Source organism: Motacilla alba, chromosome 6, assembly GCF_015832195.1.
Source record: "Motacilla alba alba isolate MOTALB_02 chromosome 6, Motacilla_alba_V1.0_pri, whole genome shotgun sequence".
Taxonomy (NCBI): Eukaryota; Metazoa; Chordata; class Aves; order Passeriformes; family Motacillidae; genus Motacilla; species Motacilla alba.
This window is the reverse complement of record NC_052021.1, coordinates 3952912-3965848: the sequence shown is the minus strand read 5'-3', so window position 1 is coordinate 3965848 and position 12937 is coordinate 3952912. Positions and strand designations below refer to the sequence as shown.

The window sequence follows — 12937 nt, the reverse complement described above, 5'->3', positions numbered from 1 at the left end:
TGTTGGTTATTTTTTAGGCGTGTGTAATCATGGCGTTTAATTCTTTGATGTCTGGTTTTCCCAAGGAGCCAATCGACCACAAAATGAAAGTTGGATGTTTGGGGAGTTGGGAGATGAAGTACAAAGGTTGGGTAAAAATGATCCTGGCTCTGTATTGCAGTCGTTTGGGTAGTAGTGAGTAATCTAATTGAGGAAGAAACATTCACCTTCTAAAAATAGACTTGCATACTGAGCAAGTTAACTCCAGCTGTTTTCTTCACTAAATTTTCCTGAGGTTTGAGCAGGCACAGAAGATCCTGTCTGTGCTGTTGGCTGATTTGTACCCATCTGTCAAATTTAGCTGAATTTCTGAGATAATTGAGTTCCCACGCACTTTGTAAAAGTATCTCTGCAATCTCCTCCACCACCTCTCTGTTCTCAGCTGCAGTGCCTTGACATGAGAGGTTTAGAGAATTCCCTCAGAGTGAGGATTTTATTAGGGTCTCAGTTGGAAAAAGTGGAAGTCTCAGTCTCAGTGGAAAAAAAAAATTAACCTAGGACTTACTTTGAAACCAGAGTCAGCCAGTTCTTAAAGCTGAATCCTTGAGTGTCTTTAGTTCTGGTGCTCGTGGAGCCACTTTGGATCTCGCAGAGTGAAAGGTGAGGATGAGACTGTGCTGATTAAAGGCTACCTTGGTATTTGCTACTTAAAACTCCTCATCAGTACTTACTCACTGTTGAGTGGAGGTTAGCAAACTGAAGAGCATTCAGTGAGTGAATTCATGAAAGGAAGAAATGCTCGAGTGGATCAGGAGACAGAGAAGTGATGAGGTAACATCACTTAGAGCTGTGCACACAGGTTTTAGCTGCCAGCTGTGTGTGAGTAAACATGCACACTGTTGTGTGGGCTTGCTCGTGTGAAATTCAGGTGCTGGTTTATGCAGAAGTTTCTGGACAGTTCCTTAGTGGCCCTGTTTTCCTTCTCTGCCTGTTTGAGAGATGTTTTAGTTGGTCAGTGCAGTTATGTGCAGTACAGAGGCTGTAAAAGCATTTTAAAAGTAGAAATTCTGTTTCAAAGCTGAGATTATTGACATGCAGGCAGCCAGTTCTGAGAAGAGACTTCTGAAGGAGCACCCAGATGAGTACTGTGAGCTGAACATAAGGGATGCAGGGAGGAGCTGATGCAAAGCCCCAACACCTGAGACATTTATCTAGCCTCTCCTACGTGGATTGTGAGTTTGTTGTTCCTTTGCCATCTCCAGTAACGCATGGATTGCAGACAGAGCTGATGGGAAGTGCTGTGCTGCCCTGCCCATCCCTGAAATACCAGTGTTCAGGTCAGGATCTTGGCTCTGCAGCCCCAGGAACAAACTGCTGGTTTGTTTTACCCCTGGAAATTCGTTTTAAAATTTGTTTTACCCCTGGAGAGAGTACTGAGATGCAGAGGCAGTGTAATGAGAGCCCCTCATGAGCACCCACAGATTCCTGAAGACCCAAATCATGCTGCAGAGTGTGTAGAAGGGCAGAACCACAGCAGGAGGATTACTGTGCTGGAGTTTCATTTCAGTGTCAGATTGTGGTTTCATTTCTTAAGAATCTTTGTAGTTTCTGAGTAGTTGGTTGGTGTTTTTGGGGTTTTTTTTTTGGTGTGTTTTTTTTCCTTTTTGTCTATTCTTATCAAATACCCAAACTATCTGGGTTCTGTGGATTACAGATAGTGCAGAGGTGCTCAGTTTCTCAGTTGTTTTGGCCTGGTAGAGCCAAAGAAATGGTGAAGGTAGTTCTTTTCACATCTGCAAACTTTTCTGAGATGGAAACTGCCCCTTCATCACCTAGTTAAAAAAACACCTTTGATAATCTCTCTAAAATATCTGTTGAATCAAGTGTCTTATTGCCTCAGCTTTCAGTATGAATGGAGGACAGAGGAAAATAGGTGTGAGATGTTCCACAGTTGTGGTAAGATCACCTCTCTTAGCTCTGCTGCAAAGGAGATGATCCTTCCACATGGTCCTTGCACAGGTTGTTGCATAAAGTGAATAAGGTGGGAACAGGGCCAAGGGGAACGTTGGTGTCAGAAGAACCTACCTTGGCTCAAAGTGAACACATTTCTCTGTCCAGCTGTTTCACATCTGGTCCTGCTCCTTTTTCTGCATCAACTAGCTCCACAACTTTTACCCAAAACTGAAGGCCCTCCACTGGGGAGACTGGTATTTTAAAGATCCCTTTATGCAATGATCACCTAATTCATGAGGAGCAGCATAATTAGGAGCATCAGCATCTTCTCTTTCAGAGCTTCTGCTTTATCAACCAGGTTTATGAAAAGTGGAATTATAACTCTGTTGCCTGTCACTGGTTCTTGCTGTTCCCAGGTTTTCTGATAGCAGATTATAGGTAGCTGAACAAGTCTTAAAGACATCACATATTGACCAGTGTGCATTTTAACTGTAGCGTAATAAAAACCCTAATAATATGAATTAAAAGTGTAATTCCTGATCCATTCTGAGCCTCAGGCTGGAGAATTGTTGTGTCTCATCACTGGAGATGAAGAAAACCTCTTTGCCCTGGCTCTGGTTTGGTGTTTGATAACACTGATCTCAGCTGAAGTGCCCCAGATACCCTCACCTGTATTTGCTTCCAAATTTCCCAATCCTTTGAAGAACAGAGCTCTCTCTAAGGAGGGCCCTCCTCAATTTTGGATAAAATTATTATCCATAAACCAGACCAAACCTGAATGACTGCAAGCACCTAATGTTGCAGAGTCAGTGTGAGATTTAAAGCAGCCACATATCCTTCCTTTTAATGGCAAAAGTCAATTTAAGCACATTCGGTGGCTTTTGGGAACTGACCTCAGCCTCAGGACCATTGGTGCCACTGGGGTGTTGGTACAGGGCTGTCAGCCTTGGAAAAGTTTCATCCCTTCCATGGTTTCTGTCACCTGGCATCAGTTAGGAAGTCCCCAGCTCTTGATCTTTTCTTGTCTAATCAAGTTGTTTACTTTATCCTCAGACTGTTTCTTCAGTGAGCTGTAGCTACTTCCTTTCAAGAATGAAATGCATGCCCACATGAGAACAAAATGGCTTGAGGCTCAAGTGCTGTGACTGTGGATGAATTTCTGATGGGTTGAAATTTGTAATTTGGGGGATTTTTTTTTTCTTGAACATGGCTTTTTCTTGTAGCTTGACTGTTCTCCCATCTCATACTGCTGCTGTAGTTTTGCTGGGGTTTTTTGTAGTTTTTCCTCTAGTTTTGCTTCCATGGATCTCTGCAAAGCCTTTTTCTTCCAGTTATTGATGTTGACATGATAATCTGAAAGTATTTCAGAGTATCCTTAGATCACTCGCTTCAATGGGAGTCTGCTTAAAAATAATACAGAAATCTCCTCATCTTCCTGCCTCCACAGCCTGGGGCTGAAGGAGACCTTTTTTTGGGAGTCCTCCCAGTACAAATGAGAGGGAAATGTTGATGTGGGTTTAATTTGTGAGAGTCAGTGGTGTTTTATCCCCAGACTCCAGCGTAGGAGGGCTGACAGCATTGTTTGAGCAGTTGCATTTCATCTCTCAAGTCTAGAGATAAGTTCTGCTGCAGAGTTCAACAAGACTTTGGGCAGTTGCTGTTAAACAAACGCTGAGGAATGAACTCTGAAAATGTCAGAAGACTCAGTGTTGATCTGCAAATGGTACAGGAAGTTCCATCAGGCAGGCCTGGGGAACAGGCTGAACCAAGATCCCCATTCTTGGAGAGCGTCTCCAGCCCCTCAGCGGGTGCTGCAGAGTGACTGTGAGTGCCTGGGGATCTCTGCAAAAGTTGAGCTCTCAGGAGGACATGGGAACTCCTGATTAATTCCCCAAATCCTGCATTTGGATCCCAGTCTGCAGCTAGAGACCAGCTCTAGAGTGGAGAATGTTTTTCTGTCAGTCTGAGGTGGGGACAAGCACTGTTTGTTAGATTTGTGGGATTAAATCAGCCTCTGTCTCATCTGATACTGCACTGGAGATTTATGGCACAGATTTGGTTATGGGAAGAAGTACATCTGTGGTTTATTTTTTTTTTTAAGACAGATGTCTGTGATGTAACTGGAAGTGAAGCAAAACACATTGAAAAACAGTCTCTAATACTTTTTTTTTTTTTCCAGAAGTCTATTCATTAACTTGTGTTATGCGAGTGCTTGGTCTGGTATTTTGATTTGCTATATAAAGCCTGAGTTCAGTTCATGCCTTGATTTTTAAAATTCCTGTCTTTGGCCCATATTACATCATCTTTCTTCCCTGTCTCCCATGAAATATCTCGGGTCCTGATGCTTCAGCTGAATCCTCACTTTGAATAATGGATTTGCTCTTCTGTGAAAACAGTGACACAGTTATCAGCCTTAAGAGCTAATTCCGAAGAACATGACCAAGTCTTCCCTCAATTTGAGTGGCCATGCCATGTTCCAAGACCCATGAACTCAGTTTATTAGGCTAATTAAGTTGTGCAGTGGGAAGGAAAGGAAAATAACTTGATGCTTTAAAAAGCTGGAGGGAGATAAAAGGAGAAATGACCAGCTCAGCTGAGTTGTAGTGTTTAGTTTGAGTCCCTGAAGACCTCTGCAAATTTGTCCCAAGGAACACAGATTAAAAGCTGTCTAGGGAGAGGTTTGTTGTCTGTCAGCCCCTGTCAGTGGAGCTGAGTCCCCCGAGCTCCTAAAGTGCCAACTAAATCCCTCCTGGTTCTGCACTCATGGAGCTGACGGTGACAAAACTGTGCCTTCTGCTTCTGCTGGCATTGATTCCCACCCAGGGGCCTCTTTTCCTGTGCCACTGCTTTCCTGCTGGTGACAGGAGCCATTCTCCATCCATCCATCCCCTGCAGCGTGAGGAGGGGACACGGGTGGCACTGGGGACCAGCACCAAAGGGGCTTTCAGCAGGAAAGCTGCTGCTTGTCTCTGTTTTGACCTGAGCAGATCCTTTGCTTTGAGCAGAAGTAAACTGCTCACCTCCTTGGAGTTCTTTCTGAGGGACTCACTGTGTGGGTGAGGAGGAGCCTGGGTTGGGGTACCCTGAGCTTGCCTCTTCCTCTGGGGCAGAGACATCAGCAGAGTGAACCCAGGATATTCATCCTCAACTCCAGACCCAGGCAGGGCATTTCCACGGCTGTTCCTGGGGAAAGAGGAGGGTGGGAAATGTATAAGCAGGGCCTGGCAAGAACCTACTAAGTGCTGCCTCCATGGATGGGCTCCAACAAGGCTTCTTCAGAGGTGGGATGGCTTGAAGGGACTCCGTGGCTCTGGGAAATGTCTGGTAGACTCCCCAAACAACTCGTTTGCTAGATTTGATTCCCAAAGTGCTGGAGAGAGGCACGTGGTGAAGTGGGGAACTCAGCTACCAGAAGTGTTCCTGGCTGGATTTCTAATTTCTGTCCTGGGGTCTCTCAGGTGCTTACAAAACTGCAGACAAGCTGGAAGTGGTTTTGGAGGCTTTACCTAAAATACTGAAAATCAGTCTGCTGACCTTTGGCAGAGAGGGACACTTGTGAATTCCCAGTATCCTGTTTAAATAAATTTTTGAGGAGGATGAGTGTGAGTTAAGTAGTCCAGCTCTTCCCTGCCTCTTTCATTGGCTCAGGAAAATGCTGTGGTATTTTGCTGGTGCCAGACTGCCTTCAGCAGGAGGCCTGCTCGTGTCACACACACTGGAACCACTTCTGTTCCACCTCTGATTTCCCCCCTGCTTCCTTACCAGCAGAGATGAATAGGAAGATAGGGCAGGACCTGGATTTTCCAGTAAGAAATTGGAATTCGAGCTCCTTGGTAAACCAAAATATGTAAGTTAGCTCAGAAGGAGTGAGTTTGTGCTCTGGTGCTGTGTAATACCAAGGAATGTTAGGTTCTGCAATGGCTTCCTTTCCCTGCAGCTTTAGCAGCAGTACTGACCATTGTGGGGAGAACTGGCCATCTGCACCTTGGGTCTTGAGCCTGAAAAGGCACATCAGAGTCAGAGAGGAGATTTTGTGTGTAAAGAGCAGGTGGATGTGGCTCAGTGTCAGAGAGAGGGGTTTGCTGTGCCATCAGGACCGAGCTGACCTTGGAAACAGCAGCTCCGGGCTGGCAGAAAGCTGGCTCTCCTTCAGAGAGCCTTCAGGATCTCTGATGCAGGGATGTCCTGCCTCTTGGTGCAGCTGGGACTGTGGCAGAGTGGAGAATCAAACTGCTGAAGGTCATCTGTCAAGTTCTGCTTGAGCTGAACATCCTTCAGCTGCCACTGCCTCAGCTTCTCCTTAAAAACTTCCTGCTGGAGAGCAGGCACTGCCTCTGCCTTCCTCTCAGTGCTGCTCAGCAAAGCTCTGACTGCATGAAAGCACCCATGAATCCTTTACTGCTTTGTGGTTTTGCTCAATTGTAGCTATTTCTGTATAAAGATAAGAAAAGCTTTCTGGTGCAAGGGAGATTCGGTATTACTCACCTCACCTGGTTCACACAGGTTGTCTGTTGGGTTTAGGGATTGCTTGGCAAGGTGTGAGCAAAAAAAAAAATCTATTTATGCCTTGTGATTGCAAGTTTAAGTTTATTAAAGTTCTTATCATCTGCTTTTATTGCAGGTATGATAGCTTTAAGCCTGGCTCTCTATGAGCGACTTCTAAAAGCTTAATTGGTTAAAATTGAGCTTGATGAATGCAGATTTTTGTGTGTTGTGCAGGAGATGTGGTGAAAATGCCTTTGCATGCGATGTAACAAATGACATACTGTTGTCCAACCAAGTTTTGCCTGATACTACAAATCTGTTTTTGACCAGATGCTGATAGCAGTCTAATTAACGTGCCATTAGTGAATACTAAAGCAAGCTTGTTTTCTGTGTTCTTCCTCCCCCAGGACAAAATGTTTCACTTTTGGGTAAATACATTCTTCATAGGACTGGATGAAAATTCAGACAAAGTAGAAAATGGAAGTCTAGTTGCAGATCAGGAACTTGATGGTATTTTCAGTACAGAGCGCTCAGATAATGATAAGGAATATTTAATCCTTACATTAACAAAAAATGATCTAGACAAAGCAAATAAAGACAAAGCCAACAGATATTTCTCTCCAAACTTCAAGGTCAGTATATTTTATGTGTGAACAAAGCTGAAAAGCTGCATGATTTGTTTGTCTTGTCTTTGGAGGGACCATGTGCAACTGCTGTGTAGAAGCCGAGTTCGTGTGTTGGTATTGCCATCACTTAGCAAAGCTTTGAGCTTTGTGCTTTTATCCGCTTTTTGGGGAGCTGGTGCATGCTGAGAGGCTGGGGTTGAAGTCTTCAGGTTGTTCCAGGTGTTTGTCAAAGCCTTCAGAGGTTGGGAGAGCTGGTGACCAGGTGGCATCTTCCCTGCCTGAGTTGTGGGCTGGGCTCACTGAACTCCTGAGCTGGTTTGCAGCTGTGCCTGTTCCATGGGAAGCAGAGGGGCCCACAAGGATGATTTGGGGTCTGGAGCATCTCTCTGATGAGGAGAGGCTGCAGGAGCTGGGTCTGGTCAGTCTGGAGAAGGGAAGGCTGAGGGGGGATCCCATCAATCCACACGGACATCTCCAGGGGCTGGCACAGGAGGGTGCCAGGCTCTGTTCTGTCACTGTTGCAGTGACAGGATGAGAAGAGAAGGCCATAAGTGAAACACAAGTTCCACCTTAACACGAGGAAGAACTTCTTTCCATTAGTGTGGCAGAGCCCTGGAGCAGCTGCCTGGGCAGGGTGTGGAGTCTCCCTCTCTGGATTCATCCCAAGCTCACTGGAAGTGCTCCTGTGCCTGGGCAGGGGCTTGGACTGAATCATCTCCAGAGGTCTCTTCAAGCCCAGCTGTCCTGTGATTCTGGGAATATCCTACCCTGGCACTTTAGCTCTGGGGAGTATGAGCCACTGCCAGCAGAGTTTTAAACATGCAAAAAGGCATTTGTGAGAATTGCAGCATGTTCTGACTTGCTCATAAAAGATCAGCCAGAGCTCATCTGAAGATAATGGTCACAGCTGCTTGGAGTATTGCTTGGGTCAGAGTGCCCACACAGGAGTCACCCATTAGAGAGGGTTTTGTTCATTCCTGTGCAATCTCCTGGTGCTCTGGGAGTTGGGGAAGGCAGGAGGCTATGCTGGGATGTCCTGCTGCTGCAGCTCAGGAGCACCTGAGCACCCAGCCAGACACAATTCCTGCAGCTGGGCTGGAAAATCCTGCTGCTTTGCCAGGGGGGGTGTTGAGAGGCTGGCAAACCTCTCTGTGGGGAGAGGAGCCACGGGTGTGACTCAGGGCAGCCAGGACCTGTGCTGTTAAAGATTGCTTTGTTGCTTGTGCTCGGTTGAAGTCTGGGTTCCCTTTTTAAATGTTGTTTTTTCCTTCCCCAGGTGAAGCTATTTTTCACAAAAACAGTAGAAGAGCCATCAAATCCAGAGGCTAGCAGTTCAACTTCTGTAACACCAGATGTTAGTGACAATGAACCTGATCATTATAGATACTCTGACACCACTGACTCTGATCCAGAGAATGAACCTTTTGATGAAGATCAGCATACGCAGATTACAAAAGTCTGAATATTTTTTTTATCAGAGATAAAAAAGAACCATACAAAAAAAAAAAAACAAACCATGAAGACAGACAAACTTGAATAAACTGAAAAAAAAAAGGACCTTTCTAAATGGCAAAAGGACATAGTGTCAGATTACCAGTTATAGGAACAATTCTTTCCTGACCAATCCTGTTTTGCCCTAGAAATCTACAGGGTTTGACACTTGTCCAGTCGGGGGGGTTAAAGAAAGGTTACGTAGCTCTTATGTATATACCTTTTTGTGTCAAAGGACATTAAAACTTCAATTAGGAACTATAAACATGGCACTTTCCCATTTTATTCCAGTTTTATAAAAGTGGAGACAGACCTAATGTGTATGCGTAGGAATTTTTCCTTTTGTGTTCTGTCACCAAACGAAGTTTCAAAAACCGAAAAAGAAAAAAAAAATTTTACAGGTTCACATCCTGCCCCTTTTTTTGCACTTGTGTGGCAACAGAAAAGTCTGCAGTTGGCTAAGAGATGTTTCTAGAAGGTTTTTCCTACATTCTAATGCATGTTTTTTGGATGGGGGCTGGAAGGTGATGCTCGGAAAGGAGCGTGGCCTGTGTACCATATCCGGCTGTTCCATGCACCTTTCCTCAGCATGCTGCCCTAATTCATCCGGGACAATGGGTGAGGAGTCGCCGCTGTCACTGCTTGTTGTTTGTGCATTTTTCATTTTTTTTAAGTGTAATGGTGCTAGAAAAGGCAGCTAGAGAGAGTGATTCTGTCTAGGGGTACAGGAATGAACCTTCACGACACCCACGAGACCCACGCTATGAAGGGAGACAAGGAATTTGGGTCACGAGAAAGAGAACAAAACAAAAAAAAAAACAACAAAAGGAAACACAGCAACAATGACTTAACCATACAAATGTGGAGGCTATCAACTAAAGTAAGAGCTTGAAACAAATGGTTACAAAATTTGACAATGATTTATTGGGATTTTTTTCTGAATTGTAATGGCTGCTCCATCTCCTGTGTAATCAAGGCCAGTGCTAAAAGTCAGATGCTCTTAGTGCAAAAACATCAGTCAACATCTTACATTTATATTAGTAGTTTTTCAATCATATTCCTGCTGTGAATACTTCATGTGCTGCCTTGCAAGCTTTATTTTTTTTTTCCCCTCTCATGAATATAAAAAGATTTTGTAATGGTGCACAGGAAATGTCATTGGAGATTCTCCAGGTTAGTGTTTGTTTGGAAGATTTCTGATGCATTTATTCAATCAAACCTCTGTCAGCCGTTCCACCCCTTTGACCTTACACATTCTATTACAATGAGTTTTGCAGTTTTGCACACTTTTTTTTTTTTAATAAAAAAAAAAGTCATTAACTGTTAGGGAATTTTACTTGAATACTCATTACCTGCAATGTGTAAAAAACGGACATTACACACCAGAGACAGGAAACCAGTGTTGCAGTAAATTCTCAACGCTGCAAATGAAGATTAAAAAGCAGAACTTGTCCCATATACATTACTATCAAAAAAAAAACAACCCCTCAAACCACCCGACAAATTGTTTTCCTAACCCAAGTGGCAGTGTTGGATTATTTGTTCCTAGGGTAGGGCTCAGAGTTGGCTTCTGGTGGGTGATTGTCATGCCCAGCCCGAGGTGGCTCAGCAGTCCAGCTGCTGGCACATCCAGATGTGAATGGGCCCCTCTAGGGGGGGCCATCAACAGCTGACCCCAGTTGATGGTTTTTTTAGGGTGTAGTGCACACATCCCCCCGCTTAATTAACTTCTTGGTGCTGACACGGAAGTTCATGAGCTGTGTTCTCAGCCAGAATTCTGAACGGGATCTGTCAGAGCCCTGTACAGCAGCATTAATGGTTGGAATTTGAACCACACAAGGCAGGACTTCCACTAATTACAATTGGTAAACCAAGGTGTAAAGGGCTTTTAAAGAATTTTTTTCCTTCTTACCTGGTTTCTGTTGGTCAATTCTGCTCCTCAAATTCATTGTTCTAACAAAGCTGGTAACACTTCTGACTTACAGGTTTAATTAGACTTTAATGGATCAAGGTTCAGTGCTCGTGTGTGACGAGCAGGAGGTGGTTTTCCCTCGGGAACAGGAATTTTAACTCTTACCCTTCCAATCGTGTTTTCACCCTGTCTGGTTTATAACAGTTGAAAGTTGTGTTGTGCTTCATAAAGCAAACTGCTCCTGCTTGGATAGCATTGGGATCTTGGCAGTGCTGCGTGTCCCACTTTGGATAATCAGGATTGGATGGTGCAGTTCCAGTCGGTGACGCCGGATCGGGAATCAGGACGCAAGGATGGGCTTTTGCACTGTTATTTTTCCTTTGGAATGTGAAGGTTGGAATGAGGGTTTTTATTTTTTTTTTTAATTTTTTTTTTTAATGTTTCGACGTCTTTGAGAAGCCTTGCTTACATTTTATGGTGTAGTCATTGGAAATGGAAAAATGGCATTATATATATATATTATATATATAAATATATATTATACATACTCTCCTATACTTTATTTCAGTTACCACCCCCATAGAAGTTGACAAGAATTGCTATGACTGAAAGGTTTTTGAGTCCTTATTAAAACTTTATTTATGACAGTATTCATAATTAGCTTGAGCTGCATTCTGTAGGTAATCTTTCCTTGAGTTTCCAGACTGTACGCTTCAGCCTGTTGGGATGTGCAAGAGCTTACATGTCTGAAACTACCTGAAGGCATCACTTTGGTAAGAGCTTAACTGTAAGGCCCTGAAGCATCCCCTGGGCTTGGGCAGCCCCAGTGGAAATCTTTGCCACAGCTCCTCCAGGGCAGCTGTGCAAAATCAGCCTCCAGATTCCTCCCCGGGGCACACATTGTAAACTGGAGTGGAGTTTACATGCAGCATCAAAATTAGCTCTCCAAATTAAAAACAAAACAAAAAAACCACCTTCAAATAATCCAAAAAGAAGATGCTGGTGTGCAAGTTCCATGTTTAGTCCTAGCAAATGTGTGCAATATGTTAACGATGCCTGTGGTTGCCACGAAGTGCCTCGTTTACCTTCTCAATACTGTTGGAAAGTGTCGTGCATGCAGATGGATGGGGTGGGACTGTGCACTAAAAGGGGCTCCAACTGCAGCGTGCTGGCAGAGCTGCCTTTCTCTGCCACTTCAAAATTTCCAGTCTGTTTTCATATAGCATATATATATATAGATACTAAAAGGAAAAAAAAAAAAAATCAGTCTGTTAAGCAGCCTTACTCTGATTCAGCCTCTTCAAATACTATTGTGCTGTGCAACAGTGGCTCTGTGTGTAACTGAGAATACACAAAAACCAAGTATGACATGTACAGGATAATGCCTCATACAAATCAGATGTCCGTTTGTTATTGTGTTTAACAACCCTTTATCTCTTAGTGTTAAAACTCCACTTAAAACTGATTAAAGTCTCATTCTTGTCACCGTGTGGGTGTTTTATTGCAGTGTTCCGAGCTTGGCAAACGGCTGAGGCTCGTCGTGCTTGTAAAGCTGTGGAATTTGGAGCGTGCTGCTGGGAGCCGCGGGTGCTCCTCGTGCACGCAGGGATTGGAAGGGAGCTGCAGCTCCGGAGGCTGCTGCGGTCCAGAGGTGTGAGCAGGGCAGCAGTGCAGGGCCAGATGTGTGCAGGGATATCAAACCCTCACTTTGGTGTCCTGGTGAGGGGCAGGGGCACCTCCTGGGCCATCAAACCACAGGGGCGGGTGCCTGTCCCCAGCGCCTGAGGAGCTGCAGGATGGACGCAAATGACAAGGAAAAGGGGAATGGATCCCCACTGCCAGAGGGGTACTGGGAAGAAATCCTTCCCTGTGAGGGTGGGCAGGCCCTGGCACAGGGTGCCCAGAGCAGCTGGGGCTGCCCCTGGATCCCTGGAGGTGCCCAAGGCCAGGCTGGACAGGACTTGGAACAGCCTGGGATAGTGGAAGGTGTCCCTGCCCATGGCACTGGATGGGCTTTGAGGTTCCTTCCAACCCAAACCATTCTGGGATTGCCTGTTTCATCTCCAAGAGAACTCATTTCAAAATTCACCTTGTAAATAAGGTAATGTTGCATCTGCTGCATAATGAGACCTGAGTCCCCCCTGTGAATTCTTTTCCTAAAGACGATTTTCATTGACGAGGAGATGCATTTTTCCCTATAGAATCACAGGATTGTTGAGGCTGGAAAGGCCCTTTGAGATCATCAAGTCCACTCTCAGGGCAGCTCAAGTAGGTGATTCAGGGGTTCTTCTGGTTGCTTTAAAGTTGCACTTCAATCCTAGGTGGTGTTCCCTGTTTCCAGGGACACCCTGGGCCTGCAGGACTGTGAGAGGGATGGGGAGGAGCCGGGGTGCTCTGCTGCACCCCCAAATCAGGTGACTTCAGGTGCCTCTTCTCACTCCTTCCTTCCCACTGCTGCTAACGCCAGCCCTGGCCCACATTTGGCTGAGCG

General features: G+C 44.9%; 1 protein-coding gene across 1 annotated transcript in view; it reads left to right on the top strand.

The window, feature by feature from the left end:
• Window positions 1-11931, top strand: part of PTEN (phosphatase and tensin homolog) — a 49234-nt gene extending 37303 nt beyond the window's left edge. The window contains exons 8-9 of the mRNA XM_038140156.1: window positions 6825-7049; window positions 8320-11931. Of these exons, the coding sequence (XP_037996084.1) occupies window positions 6825-7049; window positions 8320-8505 (411 nt within the window). The 3' untranslated portion in view covers window positions 8506-11931. The remainder of the gene's footprint in view (window positions 1-6824; window positions 7050-8319) is intronic.
• Window positions 11932-12937: the final 1006 nt, after the last annotated feature.